The 19,425-nt window shown below is 48.4% G+C and overlaps 1 protein-coding gene across 1 annotated transcript in view; it reads right to left on the reverse strand.

Moving 5' to 3' along the window:
- PIWIL1 (piwi like RNA-mediated gene silencing 1) overlaps positions 1–19,425 on the reverse strand; it is a 1,696,151-nt gene that overhangs the window by 898,073 nt on the left and 778,653 nt on the right. The window contains exon 9 of the mRNA XM_086942674.1: positions 2,366–2,477. Coding sequence (XP_086798800.1) covers positions 2,366–2,477 — 112 coding nt within the window. The remainder of the gene's footprint in view (positions 1–2,365; positions 2,478–19,425) is intronic.

A 19,425-nucleotide genomic window follows, 5' to 3' on the forward strand; every position in this document is an offset into this window, starting at 1 on the left:
TGAAGGTCCAGAGTTTCGTTTCAGTGTTTCAGTCAGGATAATCTAAAGTCCTGTGACTCAGCTCCTACCTGTATACGAATCTTAGGGTAAGGATTACCTGCTAGGTCCCTCCTATGGGTGGGACTAAGAAAGGGGGCGGTTACACCCCTTTCCCTTTGTCCAGTTTCGCACCAGAGCTGGGGCAGGGAAGCCCCGGCACCGGTTTAACTGGACTATGCATGGAACACCTTGTGTGCCCCAGGCAGTGTCTCAATCCTGTCAGCCCTCCCTGTCCCAATACACAAAATCCTGTCTGGGTTGGTGCTAGCACCTCCCTAGGCAGAAAGCTATTGTCCAAGCCTCCCTTGCTGGAAGGACTCCCAGCAGCAGGAGGTCAGACTTGTGTCTGTGGCAGCAGCATCCATTTTGTGATGCGGAGGCTCTGGTTAACTTTAACCGGGAATAGTAGGAACAACATGTCTTCTCCCTCTAGAAGGGTGGAATGCTACCCCTGTTGCCTGGACTGGCGAGGGGGTAGTATTCCAAATCGCATGACACCTTACTCGACATGTTTTGATAAAGCCAAACCAGAGTTAGCATTTAACCGGGAGGTTCATAATGCACTTAAGAGTATGTGGTATGGCAATATCCTAGAACAGCTATAAGGACATGGTTCCGAAAGCTGCAGACAGGCTCAGCTCATGCTAGAGCACCATCTCACATAAAACCAAGCACTCTGCCTCCAGGATGTTTAAGGCCTGCCATAGGAGTGACTTATAGGTGTATATGTGTCTAGATTTAAAGTTAGATATAGGTATACTATATTTAAGCAAGGGGTGATTACACAACCTTGCCCCAGCTGAGTGATCAGTCAGTTGTGTCAATGTGAATGGCCAGCCAGGGGTGGTATAATACATGCTGCAGCCCCGGTAGGCCTTGGATGGACCTATGCCCTGGGTACCTGTAGTACACTGTACAGGGGCTCATATGGTGACCCAGTCTCCAATTAGAGATGTACCTAGGGTACATGGAGTCCATTTTAAAGAGAGAGCAGATTGCCTGGGGCGCTGATTAGCAGGATTTCAGACCAACTAAGTTGAAAACCAGCTAAACACTAGGCAAAAAATCTGAGGTAACCATAGTCAGGTATCCACCTTCCTACAACATGTAACAATGAAAGTCTCAGAAATGGACTGCCCTGGAAAAACAGTTATGGATTAACAGTGCGGAAAAGAGGGAACGGGCATCAGCACGCCGACTAAGTTGTCTTACGGCTCTGATGGCGTAGCGCAGGATCGCGAGCAGAGCCGTTCCATTGCGACATCCTCTTCACCATGGGAGAAATGGAGAAATGTTTCGGTGGAATGCTGCGCAAGGGCTAATTCAAAAGGTCATATCCACAAGCAGATTTATCCTTCAGAATGTGCCCTTCAAAGCAGTCTAGTGGAGATGGCAAGCACCCCCACCCTGGCCCTCTACACCAAGTCCTGTTTGGGAAGTAGTCACACCACCCTGTAACAGGAACCCTACTAATTTGCCTTCCCCCTGCTTGAGCTATGCTCAGCAAGAGGGCAGAATCATGTATGTGATCGGCAGCAGCAATAGCTTGCTGTCTGACTCTAGAGGACTGGTACCGGAAGCACCAAGGACTTCCGTGAGGGGTCCCACAGAGCCTGGAGTCATCCCTCGAACACAGTTTACGGTGTTGAAGTATGATTCCAACATCTTTGATACTAATCATGCCAGGATTGGTTCAGCCAGTTAAAGTTAGCCATCGCGTAATGACGCATGACCACTATGTATTGTAATGGCTGAAGCACTTACAACCCTGGAGAATGGACTCCGGATATTGTAGGGGGTGTCCTGCTTAAGCAGAGACACCGTCACACTTCTAACCGAGCACCCTGCCTTTAGGATTGAAAGGCCTGCCTTAGGGGTGACCGTTTTCAAGTGCAGTGACCATAGATATAAAAAAACGTTTATCTGTCGTAAGTGGTGCTAGCACCAGCTTACACAGGCAGAAATTGCACGCCTGTAGTCAAAATGTGAGTCGTCCCTTATTGGTGGCATAATACATGCTTCAGCCCATGAGGGACCCCTGGTGTACCCATGTCCTTGGTATCTTAATACCATATAATAGGGGATACAAGGGTAGATCATTAGCCAATCTGGTCATGGTCCAATTTAGGGAGGAAGCGCAGAAACTAGGGTCCTCAGTCAGACTAGTCAGAAAACAGAATGGCAGTAAAAAGGGCATAACCATTAAAGCAGATCCTACTTTCCTACAAAAGATGTGCAGAAGTTACACTTAACCAGAATCAGTTTATATTTACAAGAACACTTACTAAAAGCTCTTGCTCAGAAATTAAATGAAAATATTGCTTACTTTTTTGTAATAGTCTACATAACTTGTTTCACTTCCATCTGCTTTCTTGAAGGTATAGCTTGGATTTGTCTGCCAGTCAATATCATCAATTCTGTACGTTTTGTTGTTATATCTAGAGAACAGAAAGAAAATTTAAGAATGAAAATGCATTACCACTGTGATACTGTGGCATTCTTTGTTCTTGAATTATTTTGGCACACTAAAACAAGAAGCAAACTACTGCTTTAGCAGACTATGCCTTCTTAACATTACACACAATTTGCTTTGGAAAATTTGCTGTGTCCTATTTGTCACTGGAGCTTACAGGGAGGCGGGGAGTATCGGCAGGTTCCAGATCTTTCGAAGGAATCAAATGCCATAAATCAATTTTGCCTAATAGGACTTCTTAATTGGATGAACATTAATCTTAATAGGATTTAACGACAAAAAATGTAAGTGACTTACTGAGGAGGAATGAAAACAAAGCAACAGCAGGTTAGTCAGTCAAAAATGAAAATAAATGAAAATAAATGTTACTTAACTGTAACTACGGTTATCCAGTATTGGTATCTTTCATAGATTCACATGCGTGAATCATTACCCGTCGTCGAGATGGGAGTCCCATGGTAAAATATTCAAGCAGTCCCTTAAATCCTTAGTAGGCTATAATGGCCCTAGGCAGTCTAATCAGTAGCCTATCAATGTCCTTTTTAAAAAAAAGGACAAAATGTCATACAGCCAATCAGTGGTTAGCACCCTCTAGCACACTCCCAGCAGAGACCAGTTCTCCTCAGATTTTCAATGAGAAAAGTCTCTCCAGCGAGGAGGGTGGGTTGCATGTGAATCTATGAAAGACACCAATACTGGATAACCGTAGTTACAGTTAGGTAACTAATTTTCATATCCAGAATTGATTCTTTCATAGATTCACATGGCTGAATCAGAATAGCAACCAGTACCATGAAACTGTACTGTCAAACTCCCAATATTATAGCCATATACCAGAAACCATTTTAATTGTTTAAAATCTAGCATGAAATGTAAAAGACAAATCTTTCAGATACACTAGCATTCACATATTTTAAGAACCGTCAAAAACAGTTATATATATATCTATACTACTATAATAAAGCAGAAACTTTCAGGCTTTGAGGCAGGCAGACTCGGGAACACACCCGATACACCGTTGAAATCGCAGGGTGTGTAGATGGTTATAGGCAAGCAAGAAATAGGGGGGAGAAGGAGGTTAAGCTAAACTAGGTCGACCTCCAGTCTGTATCAGAAAATCAGGAACCCACTGTGAAGGGTTCAGAGACCTAGTTTGTGTATATGGTTGCTGCCAAATTGTCAGTTTTTACCAAAATGAGAAAGAAAAATTTCTTTCTAGAGTCCCCTCACTCACCGGGGTTTCCCCACGGTGACATGCTTCATCATTGGGGCTGTAGGAGAGTAGGGTCTGCAATCCTATGATCACCCAGATTTTTGCTTTTGTTTCACTGGTTTACGACTTTCTCTGGCTGTGGGCCTGCCAATCAGACCCACAGCCTGGCTGTTCTCTTTCTAAATTACGATATGTACCCTAGGTGCATTTACCAATTGGTACTGGGCCACCTTATCAGACCCCGTAACGCAGGGCATAGGTGTACCCAGGGCCGCCAGGGGCTGCAGCATGCATTATGCCACCCCTGGCTGGCCGCCTAAATTTGACACAACTGGCTGCATGACAGCTGGGGCAAAGTCGTGTAATCACCCTTTGCTTTAGGTATAGTAGCTCTATATCTAACCATCCAATGGACACCCGAGTTCCTATCAGTCACTCCTATGGCAGGCCTTGACAATCCGGAAGGCAGAGTGCGTGGGCTCGTGTGAACTAGGTTCTGGCCCGAGCCGAGCCCGGTTGCAGCTTGCGGAATGAAGACCCAATGGCTGTTCCATGATAACGCGTACCACATCGGTAACTTCGGTGTCGCGTTATCGAGGCATGTCGAGTAAGGTGTCATACGGATCGGGATGCTGCCCCCTCACCAATTCTAGCGACAAGGTTAGCATTCCGCCCTTCTAGAGGGACACGACATGTACGTAACGGTGAACCCCGGTTAAAGTTAACTAAAGCCTCAGCTCCACAAAATGGACGCTGCCACCACAGACACGAGTCTGACCTCCTGCTGCTGGGAGTCCTTCCAACGAGGAGAGCTTGGACAAAGGGTTTCCTGTCGAGGGCGGTGTTCGCACCGCCCCAGACAGGGTTTGTGTATTCTGGGTAGGTAGGGCTTTTGCGAGAAGGTGACTGCGGAGTGGCACCCCGGTGCTCACTACGCATCTGCCGGCTAGAACCAGTTCCAGGGGCGCGCAGCCCCTGAGCTGGGGAAAGTCCAGCAGGGGGAGAGGGGTGTAACTACCCCCCTTCCTGGTCCCACCCTTAGGGCAGGACCTAGTCATGTACCCGCCCCTTTCGTTAGGATAAAGGCCGGAGCGGGGACCCTTCCAAATTAGATCATCTTTGAATCAAGAACTACTTTCTACGAAAGGACATTCGAGACTCTTCTCAAGATTTCTCCCTTGTGACTAAGGAGTAGTCACCCTGCATCAGCGGGCACCATCTAAGAACTCTGCGGTTTGCTGTAAGTCCTTCCTCAAGGAATCCGACGGCCCAGCTCGACGAGAACCGACTTCCCTGGCACCTCTGACCTCTACCCACGTCATCAGCTCAGCTGTGATCTGTGGGTGCGACGAGACCTCAAGGGACCGGCCATCATCAAAACCTGCACGCTTTCTTAACCAGCACGACCATCGAAGTAATTCTCTGGTGAGTGCTCTGGGGTCCGAGAAGCCCCGACCCTGAGCCGCTCCAGCACCGAAGTGCAGTCTCCCAGCATCTCCACGATCTGCGTGGGGCCCTTCTGCTCGCTGCTCAGCACGTTGTCTGGCCACTAGCCGCTGGCTGGTGCCCTTCTGTGACGACATCCGACAATCAACACTCAAACACCCCGGGCCCTCCTGGTCCACTCAAGACGCCATCTTAGGCCCACCACGTGGCCCTGAGATCTGCCAAGGCTTGTTGCCCCATCCTGGGCCCAGCGACGCCGACAGCATCATCCTTCGTGGGACAGCTCGCACCTCCACCGTGGTCGCCGACAACGCCTCCTGGTCCGTGAGACTGCAGAGCCTAGCGTCGCCCACTCACCTGGTCGAGGTGACGGCCAACCGGTGCCTTCCTGGTACCCTCTGACTACTGGCTAGTAGTACGAACTTGGTCCCCTCTGCTTTCAGATATCATCAATCTCTGATCCAGGCTTGGATCCCTACGAACTATTCATCACTGGTCGCCGGCCAGCAACTCCTTTTCTTCCGGCTCCTGGCTCGTCAGCGAAGACCCCGACGCCTGTAAGACTTGTGCAGCCGCAGCCCTCGTGGCTAGGTAACTCGGCATTTCGGTGCCTGCATAGCCTCTTTACTCTAGGGTCCCGAGTCCCTCGCTTCCGACTTGCCTTATCGGGTCCGCCCGAGACCACTAAACTTTCCGTGCCCTCGGGCACTTGTTTTAATTGTGCACTTGAAGTATTTTCCCAAGAGATTTGGTTTGTGCTTAGTACCCTGTCCTCATAAAGAGTACAGGGCTGTTGTGAATCTTAATAAATATCCTGTTTATTTTCATAACACTTGTGTGGTGTCCTTTCACTTGGTGTTCAAGGGGTACATAGGTGGTAAACAGCTGGCTTAACGCGCCCTCTCGAGTCTTTAGCCTTAGACTGCTCGTATCCACGCTACTAGGATAGCTGGTCTATAGGTTGACTTGCAACCAAACACCATAAGGGTCGTTGGAACGATACATAGCGGTCGCTAGAATAGCGAACTCTGCATATCGGGCCAACTTCTCACATTGGTGAGCAGCGGTTGGGATTTGAGCTTGCTGTTGTTTTACCACACGTATCCTAAGAATATCTTGTTGAAAGATCACATAAGTACTGTTAGCATATATAACTAAGCTTAGAATACTCTGAGTTCTACTGAACCAGCTGTTGCAGCTCCTCAAGGCTTAGCACACCTTGGCTGCAACTCTTAGCAAGGGAATAGTAGGTAAACACATAGTGTAGGTAGGTGCATCACTTACACCACACTAGAAACAGTATGTCGGACAAAGGAGGAAACTCTGAGTCTCCCCTTGTGTCAGTTGACCCTCCACAGGTCATCCCTTCGAGATATACTGTGCTGAGCTTCAAGGAGTTAAGACAAGTGTGTCACTCCAGGAGGATCAAGCAGGGGTCTAACCCCACCACGTCCTTTCTGATTGGTCTCTTGGAGACTTATGATGCCAGAAAAGCTGAGACCCTTCCCAGCTCTTCTAATCCAGAAAGAGACATGCCTCCCCTCGAGGGAACCAGAGACGATCCTGACCTCATCCACCTCGCAACTGAGAACGAAGATGTGGAGGATGATGAGGATGAAGATCCCTCTGGGGATGAGGCAGATAAGGGACAGGTAGAAGTTGTTAGACTAAGCAGGTCCAACTTAAGCAAACATGATAGTGGTACTGGGGGACCCCCAGCGCTACTGTCAGGTCCGCTTAACATGGGGAATGGACGAGCCCGATCTCTGTCGAGAGACTCTGGCAGATCCCTTCAAACCAATGGCTCTCACAACTCTTCTCAAAGAGGGATGACGTCCCCTCAGAGGAGAGTGTACGAAGCTAAGGAAAGGGCAGCTAATCTGAGGATTGAAAGGGAAGAACTTGCCCTGGCCAAAGAAAGGCTTGCCTTTGCTAGAGAGCAACAGTTAAGTGGGGTAGTCCCCACTGGTGGCAGCAATGTACCTAGCAATAGGGAAAGGAGTTTTGATACGAAACACCTTGGGAAGATAGTGCCCCCCTTTAAACAAGGGGACGACATCCACAAATGGATTACTGCTTTGGAGAGGGCCTGCACTGTGCAGGGTGTTCCCCAAAGTCAGTGGGCAGCTATCTTGTGGCTCTCCTTTGAAGGAAAAGGAAGAGACAAGCTCCTCACCACAAGGGTGGAGGACGCTAACGATTACCAAGTCTTGAAAAATACACTCGTTGAAGGGTTCGGCCTAACCACTGAGCAGTACAGGGTGCTGTTCAGGGATACCCAGAAAACGCAGTCTCAAGATTGGTCTGACTTTGTCGATTGTGCCACTAAGGCTTTTGAGGGCTGGTTGCTGGGCAGTAAGGTTACTGATTACGAAGGATTGTATAATTTGATGATGAGAGAACAAATTTTAAACAATTGTCAGAACCAGTTGTTGCATCAGCATCTTGTCGACTCGGATCTGACCTCTCCCCAAGAATTGGGAAAGAAGGCAGACAGATGGGTTCGTACGAGAGTTAAACAGACCCAGGGCCAGAATCAAGGTGGTCAGAAGAAAGCAGACCAGAAGGGTAAAGATTCTAAGGGGGAACAAAATGACCAGAAGTCTTCGACAGGTCCCCAACAACCCAAAGAGGGTGGGGGTCAGGCTCCCCAAAAGAAGAAAGAAGGCCAATCCAAAAGATGGTGCCAGTACTGCAAAAGTAAATCTCACTGGTTTAGTGAGTGCACCAAGAAAGGAGGAGGGCAGGCTCCTGCCACTGCAGCCCCTAAGGCACCTGTGCCCCCTAGTACAGCCAGCAGTGGTAGTGCACCTCCCAAGGGTTTAGTAGGGTTAACCCTGGGTTCTGAGGGGCGTGACAACTTAGTTGGCACACTCACTCAGGCTGTCCTTGTCAGTACAGGGGACGTGGACGTGTCCCCTGACGTAAGTCCCAATACTTTGGGCAAATACCGACAGACGCCTTTCATAAATGGAAAGATGGCTCAGGCCTATAGGGACACTTGTGCCAGCGTCACCATGGTGACGCCTAACTTTGTGGACCCTGGACAGATCATGCCAGGTACGGAATTCCTGGTGACCAATGCAAGCAATGTCACTACCAATCACAGTATGGCAATTGTAGCTTTCTCCTGGGGAGGGGTAACTGGCCAAAAGAAGGTTGTAGTTAGTTCAGACCTCCCAGTGGATTGTTTGTTGGGCAATGATTTGGAGTCATCACAATGGTCAGAAGTGGAGCACCGGACTCACATGGAAATGTTAGGCTTGCCAGCACATGTGTTCGCTGTGACCAGGTCACAGGTCAGGAAATGCCCCACTGAACAGGTGCTGGATCCTGGGACAACGGACCAGACACCTCCCAAGAAAAAGAGCGGTAGGGTTAAGGCTGCGCCTTCCCCCTTGCCCCAGGTCGTGGATCAAGTCTCAGAGGAGGCTGACCTACAGGAATTGAGGGAAACTGAGCCTAGGGAGTTCGAACTTGATCAAGTTGAATTCTTGGGTTCAGGGGGACCCTCAAGGGAAGACCTGGGGAGGGACCAGTTAGACTGCCCTTCTCTTGAACCCCTCAGACAGCAGGCTGCTGCTGAGGCTGCTGGGAACGCCACAGGTACCCACAAGGTATACTGGGAAGATGGACTCCTGTACACTGAGTCAAGAGACCCCAAGCCTGGCATGACCAGGAGGCTGGTTGTACCCTTGTCTCAGCGTGGTTTTCTACTTACCTTGGCCCACGAGATTCCCTTAGCAGGTCACTTAGGCCAGACGAAGACGTGGGACAGGCTTGTCTCACACTTTCACTGGCCTCATATGAACGAAGATACGAAGGAGTTTTGCCGCTCCTGTGTCACTTGCCAAGCCAGTGGTAAGTCAGGTGGCACGACAAAGGCCCCCCTTATACCAATGCCTGTGGTGGGGGTGCCCTTTGAACGGGTGGGGATCGACATCGTCGGTCCCATGGAACCACCAACAGCATCAGGGCACAAGTTTATACTGGTGGTAGTGGATCATGCCACCAGGTATCCTGAAGCTATTCCCCTTAGGACCACTACAGCACCTGTTGTGGCAAGAGCCCTAGTTGGAGTATTCTCCAGAGTGGGCTTCCCTAAGGAGGTCGTCTCCTACAGAGGTGCAAACTTTATGTCGAGCTACTTAACTGCTATGTGGAAGGAATGTGGTGTCAACTACAAGTTCACTACACCCTATCATCCACAGTGCAATGGGCTTGTTGAGAGATTCAACAGGACCCTGAAAGGGATGATTCATGGACTACCGGAAAAGCTTCGGCGTAGATGGGACGTCCTGATCCCCTGCCTCTTGTTCGCCTACAGAGAAGTCCCACAGAAGGGGGTTGGCTACAGCCCTTTTGAACTTTTGTACGGGCATCCTGTAAGAGGACCCCTGTGTTTGGTGAAGGAAGGATGGGAGAGACCTCTCAAAAAGCCTGCAGCCAACATAGTGGACTATGTGCTTGGCCTCCGCTCGCGGATGGCTGAATACATGGAGAAGGCATCTGAAAACCTTAAGGCCAGCCAAGAACTCCAAAAAGCTTGGCATGACCAAAAGGCTGTCTTGACTGTTTACCAGCCCGGACAGAAGGTGTGGGTGTTGGAGCCAGTGGCCCCAGCAGCACTCAAGGACAAATGGTCCGGGCCCTACACCATCCTGGAGAAAAAGGGAGAGGTCACCTACCTGGTCGACCTGGGAACTCCCCGGAGCCCCCACAGGGTGCTTCATGTCAACAGGCTCAAGGCATATGTCGACAGGAAGGACATGAGTTTGCTCATGGCCCTAGATGAGGGACAGGAGGAGGAGAGTGACCCTCTCCCCGACCTGCTCACTCAGAATCCTGACGATGGATCGGTAGATGGTGTTGTCTTTTGTGGCAGCCTCTCCGAACATCAACAGAGAGACTGTAAACAGGTTCTTCAGTCTTTCAGACATATGTTTTCTCTAACACCCAGTCAGACCGATTGGTGCACCCATGAGGTTGACACTGGTGACAGCTTGCCCGTTAAGAGTAAAATCTACCGGCAGCCGGATCACGTTAGAGACTGCATCAAGAGTGAAGTGCAGAAAATGTTGGAGCTGGGAGTCATTGAACCCTCGGATAGCCCTTGGGCTAGTCCCGTAGTTCTAGTGCCGAAACCTCACACCCCGGGCGGTAAGAGATGAGGTTCTGCGTAGATTACAGGGGTCTCAATGCAGTCACTAAGACTGACGCCCACCCAATACCAAGGGCAGACGAGCTTATCGATAGATTGGCTTCGGCCAACTACTTGAGTACGTTTGACCTGACAGCTGGGTATTGGCAAATCAGGTTAGCTGAGGACGCCAAGCCTAAAACCGCATTTTCAACCCCTGGTGGGCATTATCAGTTCGTGGTGATGCCCTTTGGTCTGAAAAATGCACCTGCCACCTTCCAAAGGTTGGTGAATCAAGTCCTTACTGGGCTGGATGACTTCTGTGCGGCGTATCTTGACGATATTGCTGTCTTTAGCTCCACCTGGGAGGATCACCTGGTCCACCTGCGGAAAGCGTTAGAGGCTCTGCAAGCAGCAGGCCTCACTATCAAGGCCACCAAGTGCCAGATAGGGCAGACACAGGTTGTATACCTGGGCCACCTTGTAGGTGGAGGCCAGGTTCAGCCACTGGAGAGCAAGATACAGTCAATCAGGGACTGGGCTCCTCCAAAAACCCAGACTCAGGTTCGAGCTTTCTTGGGCCTGACTGGGTACTACCGGAAGTTTGTCAGGAACTATGGTTCCATCGTGACACCATTAAATGAACTGACAAGCAAGAAAATGCCAAAGAAGGTTCAGTGGACAGCGAGCTGTCAAAAAGCATTCGATGACCTAAAGCAGGCCATGTGCACGGCGCCTATCCTCAAGAGTCCGGACTACTCCAAACCATTCATTGTCCAAACAGATGCTTCTGAGTTGGGTGTGGGAGCTGTTCTTTCTCAACTGAATTTTGATGGTCAAGACCAGCCCATTGCTTTTATAAGCAGGAGGCTGACCCCTAGAGAGAAGAATTGGTCAGCTATTGAGAGGGAGGCCTTTGCTGTGGTTTGGGCCCTGAAGAAGCTGAGGCCATACTTGTTTGGCACTCACTTCAAGATTCAGACCGACCATAAGCCCCTCTTATGGTTAAATCAGATGAAGGGTGAAAACCCCAAACTGCTTAGGTGGTCCATTTCCCTACAGGGGATGGACTTTACAGTGGAACATAGACCTGGTACTGATCATGGCAATGCCGATGGGCTCTCCAGATATTTCCACTTAGAACAAGAAGACTCACCTGGTCAAGGTTAGCTTATTGTTCCGACGTTTGGGGGGGGGTCATGTAGGAGAGTAGGGTCTGCAATCCTATGATCACCCAGATTTTTGCTTTTGTTTCACTGGTTTACGACTTTCTCTGGCTGTGGGCCTGCCAATCAGACCCACAGCCTGGCTGTTCTCTTTCTAAATTACGATATGTACCCTAGGTGCATTTACCAATTGGTACTGGGCCACCTTATCAGACCCCGTAACGCAGGGCATAGGTGTACCCAGGGCCGCCAGGGGCTGCAGCATGCATTATGCCACCCCTGGCTGGCCGCCTAAATTTGACACAACTGGCTGCATGACAGCTGGGGCAAAGTCGTGTAATCACCCTTTGGCTTTAGGTATAGTAGCTCTATATCTAACCATCCAATGGACACCCGAGTTCCTATCAGTCACTCCTATGGCAGGCCTTGACAATCCGGAAGGCAGAGTGCGTGGGCTCGTGTGAACTAGGTTCTGGCCCGAGCCGAGCCCGGTTGCAGCTTGCGGAATTAAGACCCAATGGCTGTTCCATGATAACGCGTACCACATCGGTAACTTCGGTGTCGCGTTATCGAGGCATGTCGAGTAAGGTGTCATACGGATCGGGATGCTGCCCCCTCACCAATTCTGGCGACAAGGTTAGCATTCCGCCCTTCTAGAGGGACACGACATGTACGTAACTGTGAACCCCGGTTAAAGTTAACTAAAGCCTCAGCTCCACAAAATGGACGCTGCCACCACAGACACGAGTCTGACCTCCTGCTGCTGGGAGTCCTTCCAACGAGGAGAGCTTGGACAAAGGGTTTCCTGTCGAGGGCGGTGTTCGCACCGCCCCAGACAGGGTTTGTGTATTCTGGGTAGGTAGGGCTTTTGCGAGAAGGTGACTGCGGAGTGGCACCCCGGTGCTCACTACGCATCTGCCGGCTAGAACTAGTTCCAGGGGCGCGCAGCCCCTGAGCTGGGGAAAGTCCAGCAGGGGGAGAGGGGTGTAACTACCCCCCTTCCTGGTCCCACCCTTAGGGCAGGACCTAGTCATGTACCCGCCCCTTTCGTTAGGATAAAGGCCGGAGCGGGGACCCTTCCAAATTAGATCATCTTTGAATCAAGAACTACTTTCTACGAAAGGACATTCGAGACTCTTCTCAAGATTTCTCCCTTGTGACTAAGGAGTAGTCACCCTGCTTCAGCGGGCACCATCTAAGAACTCTGCGGTTTGCTGTAAGTCATTCCTCAAGGAATCCGACGGCCCAGCTCGACGAGAACCGACTTCCCTGGCACCTCTGACCTCTACCCACGTCATCAGCTCAGCTGTGATCTGTGGGTGCGACGAGACCTCAAGGGACCGGCCATCATCAAAACCTGCACGCTTTCTTAACCAGCACGACCATCGAAGTAATTCTCTGGTGAGTGCTCTGGGGTCCGAGAAGCCCCGACCCTGAGCCGCTCCAGCACCGAAGTGCAGTCTCCCAGCATCTCCACGATCTGCGTGGGGCCCTTCTGCTCGCTGCTCAGCACGTTGTCTGGCCACTAGCCGCTGGCTGGTGCCCTTCTGTGACGACATCCGACAATCAACACTGCTGGTCTGGTTGCTCCAGACTGGCCCTTGCTTCCATCTTTGCGAGAAACACCCCGGGCCCTCCTGGTCCACTCAAGACGCCATCTTAGGCCCACCACGTGGCCCTGAGATCTGCCAAGGCTTGTTGCCCCATCCTGGGCCCAGCGACGCCGACAGCATCATCCTTCGTGGGACAGCTCGCACCTCCACCGTGGTCGCCGACAACGCCTCCTGGTCCGTGAGACTGCAGAGCCTAGCGTCGCCCACTCACCTGGTCGAGGTGACGGCCAACCGGTGCCTTCCTGGTACCCTCTGACTACTGGCTAGTAGTACGAACTTGGTCCCCTCTGCTTTCAGGTATCATCAATCTCTGATCCAGGTTTGGATCCCTACGAACTATTCATCACTGGTCGCCGGCCAGCAACTCCTTTTCTTCCGGCTCCTGGCTCGTCAGCGAAGACCCCGACGCCTGTAAGACTTGTGCAGCCGCAGCCCTCGTGGCTAGGTAACTCGGCATTTCGGTGCCTGCATAGCCTCTTTACTCTAGGGTCCCGAGTCCCTCGCTTCCGACTTGCCTTATCGGGTCCGCCCGAGACCACTAAACTTTCCGTGCCCTCGGGCACTTGTTTTAATTGTGCACTTGAAGTATTTTCCCAAGAGATTTGGTTTGTGCTTAGTACCCTGTCCTCATAAAGAGTACAGGGCTGTTGTGAATCTTAATAAATATCCTGTTTATTTTCATAACACTTGTGTGGTGTCCTTTCACTTGGTGTTCAAGGGGTACATAGGTGGTAAACAGCTGGCTTAACGCGCCCTCTCGAGTCTTTAGCCTTAGACTGCTCGTATCCACGCTACTAGGATAGCTGGTCTATAGGTTGACTTGCAACCAAACACCATAAGGGTCGTTGGAACGATACATAGCGGTCGCTAGAATAGCGAACGCTGCATATCGGGCCAACTTCTCACAGGGGCCATCCCAGTTCTCTACGAAAAGGGGCGTGCTGCGACTAGCGGACTACGCAGGAGCACTATTTTTGTGAAAGGCTATGTGTGGTGTAGAGTGTTGTGGTGGTGGAGAGGGTGTGTGATTAAAAATACCGTGCTAATGGGCCTCAACAATTTATTCTGCTCCTAGTTTGGTATGTTAAAATGGGGTAACACTGTTATCTAACCTTAAATTTGGGCTAGATCAGTGTTCTGTGGTCGACATGTTTCAAGCTCCCCAAGCTTTTCATCAGGACCATACAGGGTCCAGCCCTGTATTTTCCACTCATATATTTAAATAAATAGGTTCGTTTTTTTAATTTGTTTTACTATGCGCTGTTAATGATTAAACATGAATGAATGAATGAATTCGGATTTCTAAAGCGCGGGTAGCTGCCCTGAGGCGTCCAAGCGCTGAGCATATCTCTGAGGTTTGAGTTAGGAGGGAGGCAGATTCAGTACCATGGGTATGTGGTGAACAGGAGCGTTTTCAGCTGTTTGCGAAAGGAGAGAATGTCGGGGTTTGATCTGAGATGCTGGGGTAAGGCATTCCACTTTTTAGCCACATTGAAGGAGAATGAACGGCCTCCGGATCTTGATTTCTTTATTTGCGGTACAATGGCTAAATTTGCGGAAGTGGAACGCAGCTGTCTAGTGGGTAGATATGGTGTGATGAGAGGGAGATTGATGGTCGGGCCTCGCGACCAGAAAGTCTGGTGTGCGATGCAGAGTGATTTGAAGTCTACTCTTTCCTTTAAGGGGAGCCAGTGCAGTTTCCTCGGTCCGGGTTTTACTGAGGATCTGCGAGGGATTTGTAGAAGTGTTCTGGCTGCGCAGTTCTGTATTAATTGTAGTTTGCGCAAGTTGAAGTCGGGAGCTCCGAGATATAATGCGTTTCCATAGTCCAGCCGCGATTGGATCAGGCCCAGGACTACGGTTTTTCTTGCTTCAAAGGGGAGTAGAGGCAAGATCTTCCTGATTACTCTCAGGATGCGTTTTTATACATACGATTTGTATCTTATTCGCGTATCTGTAAAAGACAATCACACTTGATTAGTGGCAAACATCCCCCCTAAAGAGCAAGGGGATCACACATGCAGCTCACTTTGTCTAGGGCGTGAGTGTGCCTTGTGCACCATATCGGTGCGTGCAGGCTTTCAAATCCAGTGCAAATATGAAAAACTGTGAAAAAGTGGTTTTGTGAATTCACACATATAAATAACACAGGACTTAATGTGACTATAGACATGACACACAACATATATACACACAGTATTGTCATGGCAAAGGGCATATTTACATGTATGAGTGCTAAGTTACACTTCATGGTCTCAGGCGAGGGCAGGATCGCCTCGTGGAAACATTGCTGTGAAATTTTGAAGTAATAATTAAATTCGTATTTCATCGGAAATTGCCCGTTTTCAATGGAGGGTTAAGACCCTCCATAAAGTCGATGTACCAGTATTATTGAGCGATGTTATTGTCTTGCAGTACTTACTTCCTATTGGCGAACCCGCTCGGTGTTACCTGCTTGATCCTCACCCGTCCGCATATTGACGGTAATCGGGTACGCCCGTGTATTTAGAGTCACCGCGCTCCCGGGTTCTGAGCGTTTGGAAGCTAGACCGTTCCGTATGCGGCGGCCATCTTGAATGATGTTAATGGTGTGGGCGCGAGTGTGCTTTATAATTACTCGTAGATTTCGTATTTCACGGAGATTTTTGGAAATAAAGTTTTATCATCGGTATCCCAATGTTTTGCTTCCTTTTGGTGATATTTAGAACATCTTTTCAAAAAAATAAAGAAGCATTCGTTTTTTCGGCTAATCGTTCAGAAAGGTAGTTGAACCCAGAAGGTTATGGTTGTTGTTGTATTGGGTTCTGTAATAGTACTTTATACTGGTGTATTCCTTTTATTTACAGCTACATGGGCTTATGATTGCTTTTGGATATTGTGAATGGTCAGAGAGTTGTAAAATGGATTTCCATGATTTCTTGTGGTCTTCTGTAAATCACATTAATTTCTGAATGAGCCCCATGGGATTTCATCATTAAGCCCAAGGGTGTCTGTGTGTAATCTGAACACCCATCTTTGCTCGCGTTCATGGAGAATTCGATCCAGGTTGTCTTTGTTTTTTACTGTTTCCAACACCACCCAAGTTAGGTCGTTGGGTGTGTGGTTCTGCTCGATGAAGTGGGTAGTCATCCGGGTAGTGGTTTGTTTGCACCTGATGTTGCTCCTATGTTCCACTATGCGGGTACTGACCTTCCTTGTGGTCATACCTACATAGTGTAAGTTGCAGGTGCATGTTATTAGGTATACCACTCCACTGGTGTTGCAATTGGAAAAACCTCTTAGTTCCCATTTTGTAGCGTTGTTGAAGATTACAGTTTTCGTTATAGATGTTAAGTGACAGACACTGCAATTGTTACAGGGAAAATGTCCACTTGGTAGTGGTTGAGTTCTTATTGTTGGGTTTGTAAGTATGGGGCGAGTGTGCACCAGGAAATCTTTCAAGTTCTTCCCCCGGCGGTGGCTGAACATAGGAGTGGGTATGGTCAATCCTCCACTGTTGACCACAGGCCAATGTTTTTTGATTATTTTGGCCACTGTGTCTGATACTTGGTTGAATGTAGTAATGCAGATTGGTCTGGTGTTTTCTGATTGTTTTTTCTTTCGGTTCTAAAAGGGCATCCCTGTTATTGTTTCCAGCCCGTTTTTTGGCTTTCTTTATCAGTTTGCTAGGGTATTTCCTATTTTTCAGCTTGTTGCTCAGGTCTTCTGCTTGGATCAAGTAATCTTCTTTGTGGCTACAATTCCTTCGTAATCTCAGGAATTACCCGAAGGGCAGGTTCTGTCTGAGGTGGCGAGGATGAAAACTATCATATGCTAAAAGACAGTTGCGTGATGTCTCTTTGAAGTGGGTTGTTGTGATAAGTTTTCCTGATTCAGCATATATGTTCAAATCCAAGAACACTAAGTTGGTCTTACTCATTGAGCATGTGAAATTCAGAAAGAGATCTTGTGTGTTAAGCCATGTCAGAAAAGTTTTTGCTTCTTCTTCCGTACCATGCCAGATTAAGAAAATGTCATCGATGTAACGTTTCCATTCCAAAATATGGTGTCTGAAGGGGTTTCTCTCATTCAGAATTTTGTTCTTCTCCAATTGATGAACGTACAGGCCCGCTATGCTCGGCGCAAAAGTGCTGCCCATGCTGGTCCCGTGTTGTTGTTTATACAGTGTGGTCTCGAAACGGAAAAAATTCTCAGATAGTGCTAGTTGGCAACATTCCATCACCACATGTCGTGGGGTATGGTATTCCCATTCATTCTCAAACAGTACTTCTTCCAGTATTTGTAAGGTCTCTGTGTGTGGCAAACTTGTATATAAACTTTCCACATCCAGGCTAATGAGGATACTGGGTGTGGGGTCAAAGTTTAGATCTTTGAGGAGGCAGAGTACATCCTTGGTGTCCCTAAGGTAAGTATCAGTGTTTTGGACCAAAGGTCTTAGAAAAGAGTCAGCAAATTGTGATAGTGGTTCCAAAATTGAACCTATCCCCGAGACTATCGGTCTCCCTGGTGGATTTTCTAGTCTCTTGTGAATTTTGGGGATAGTATAAAAGTATGGTATAATTGGTTTCTTGTTTGTCAGAAACTCTATTTCTTTTTTACTTAGCCAATCATTGGCCAGACATTCCTCAGTTAGGTAGGCAATTGAAACTCGTAGTCGTTCTGTAGGATCTTCGTTGAGTATGACAGTTTCTCGTGTCTCCTAAAAGGCGAAGGCATTCCCTTCTGTAGTCAGTAGTGTCTTGTAGGACTATTGCCCCGCCTTTGTCGGCTGGCTTGATGGTGATAAGGTCATTTTTTGATAGTTCTTGTATTGCTGTTAGCTCTGCCTTGCTGGTGTTGTGAAAGACTTTGTGCGTGGGTCCAATTCTTGCACTTCCTGCATGACTGCTTTCTCAAAAGCTAATATTTCGATTGGTAAGCTGTGGGCCGGAGGAACAAAATTCGACTTTTTTTTGTAGTCCTGTGTCACTCTTTGGTCTTTCTTCAGGTTTTTTTGTCTTTAAAGAATACCTGTAGTTTAATTTTTCCGAGGAATTCTTTTAGTTCACAACAAAGTTTGAATTTGTCTGTGATTGGGGTTGGTACGAAACCTAAACCCTTGTTCAATACTTGAATCTGTGTATCTGTCAGGGTTATGGAGGACAAGTTGACCACTAGATCGGGTTGTTGCTCGTGGTTGGCTCTGGTGGTCCCTTGCTCCGTGTGTGGCGTCCTGTTGTCGCCACTGGTTCTGCCCATTGTACTCCCTAGTTGGGTTTGTTCTTTGCTCGTTGAGTTGGGCGGCCTCTCCCGAAAAAAGGTTTTCCCTGATTCCCTTGATTGCCTTGGTTATTTCCCCAGTTCTGGTAGTTGGGTTGATGGTACATGGGAGGGCCGTAGAGGAAGGGTGGAGGCGGAGGACCGTAATTGTATGGATCTTGATACATTGGCCACATAGGTGCTGGGTTTCCTCTATAGTTCCTCATGTTTCCTCTTCCTCGTTTGGGTCTTCTGTTGGGGGTGGTATTATAATTACTTGTTCCCCCTGAGCTATCTGATCCTGTGTCAACCCGTCACTATCAGTGTTGTAGCCTGGATTTCTGCTGCTGGTTCTATAGTCATCCCTGACATATGGATACACTTTCTCATGTGAGAATGTTTTTTTGTCCTTAGATAATTTGATATATTTTGAGTCCTTAAGACTGATCTCAAAGTCGGACATGGTTTTATTGAGCTCGTCCAATCTTTTTTTAAGTTCTGTTGGGTTCTGGAAGGATTTCAGACGAATTTCCATGGATTGGATCTCCTCTTTTAGGGAATCTACTAGTCTGGTCGCTGTTTTTATAATCAGAACTAGCCAGTCCCTGGTACAGTGCCATGATATTTGTGACCAATCAAGCTTGTACTGTTTGTCATGTGGAAATATAAATGGTTCGTTCCCGACTATGAGGCCTCTTGGTGCTGCATTGGCTTGTAGGTATTCTGCCATCATGATGCCATGTATCAATGTTTTGATCTGTGTCCTTTTTAACTCTGTGAGTTCATCCCAACATTGGCTTGCATCACTATTTTCTCCGTTAGGTGCATCTGCGTGTAGTAGCATAGAAGCAATAGCCCTGTCTACTTCATCTTCTGAGAAAGATAGACCTGTGTTTTGTGCCATGATGACTTAGTGATGTTTAGCGTGTGGTGTCTAGTCACTAGGTCACCTGGGTATATACCGTTCAAATGACCTATTGTGTAAGAATTAAGACAAAACTCCCGCCCTTGAACAAAAATGGATCGACGACAGAACATACAAATTTTTGGTAACCAAATATCCAAGGAGACCAAAACTCTATATGTTACCAAAAATC

The sequence above is a fragment of the Lissotriton vulgaris genome, chromosome 11 (genome assembly GCF_964263255.1).
Source record: "Lissotriton vulgaris chromosome 11, aLisVul1.2, whole genome shotgun sequence".
In the NCBI taxonomy this organism is placed as follows: domain Eukaryota; kingdom Metazoa; phylum Chordata; class Amphibia; order Caudata; family Salamandridae; genus Lissotriton; species Lissotriton vulgaris.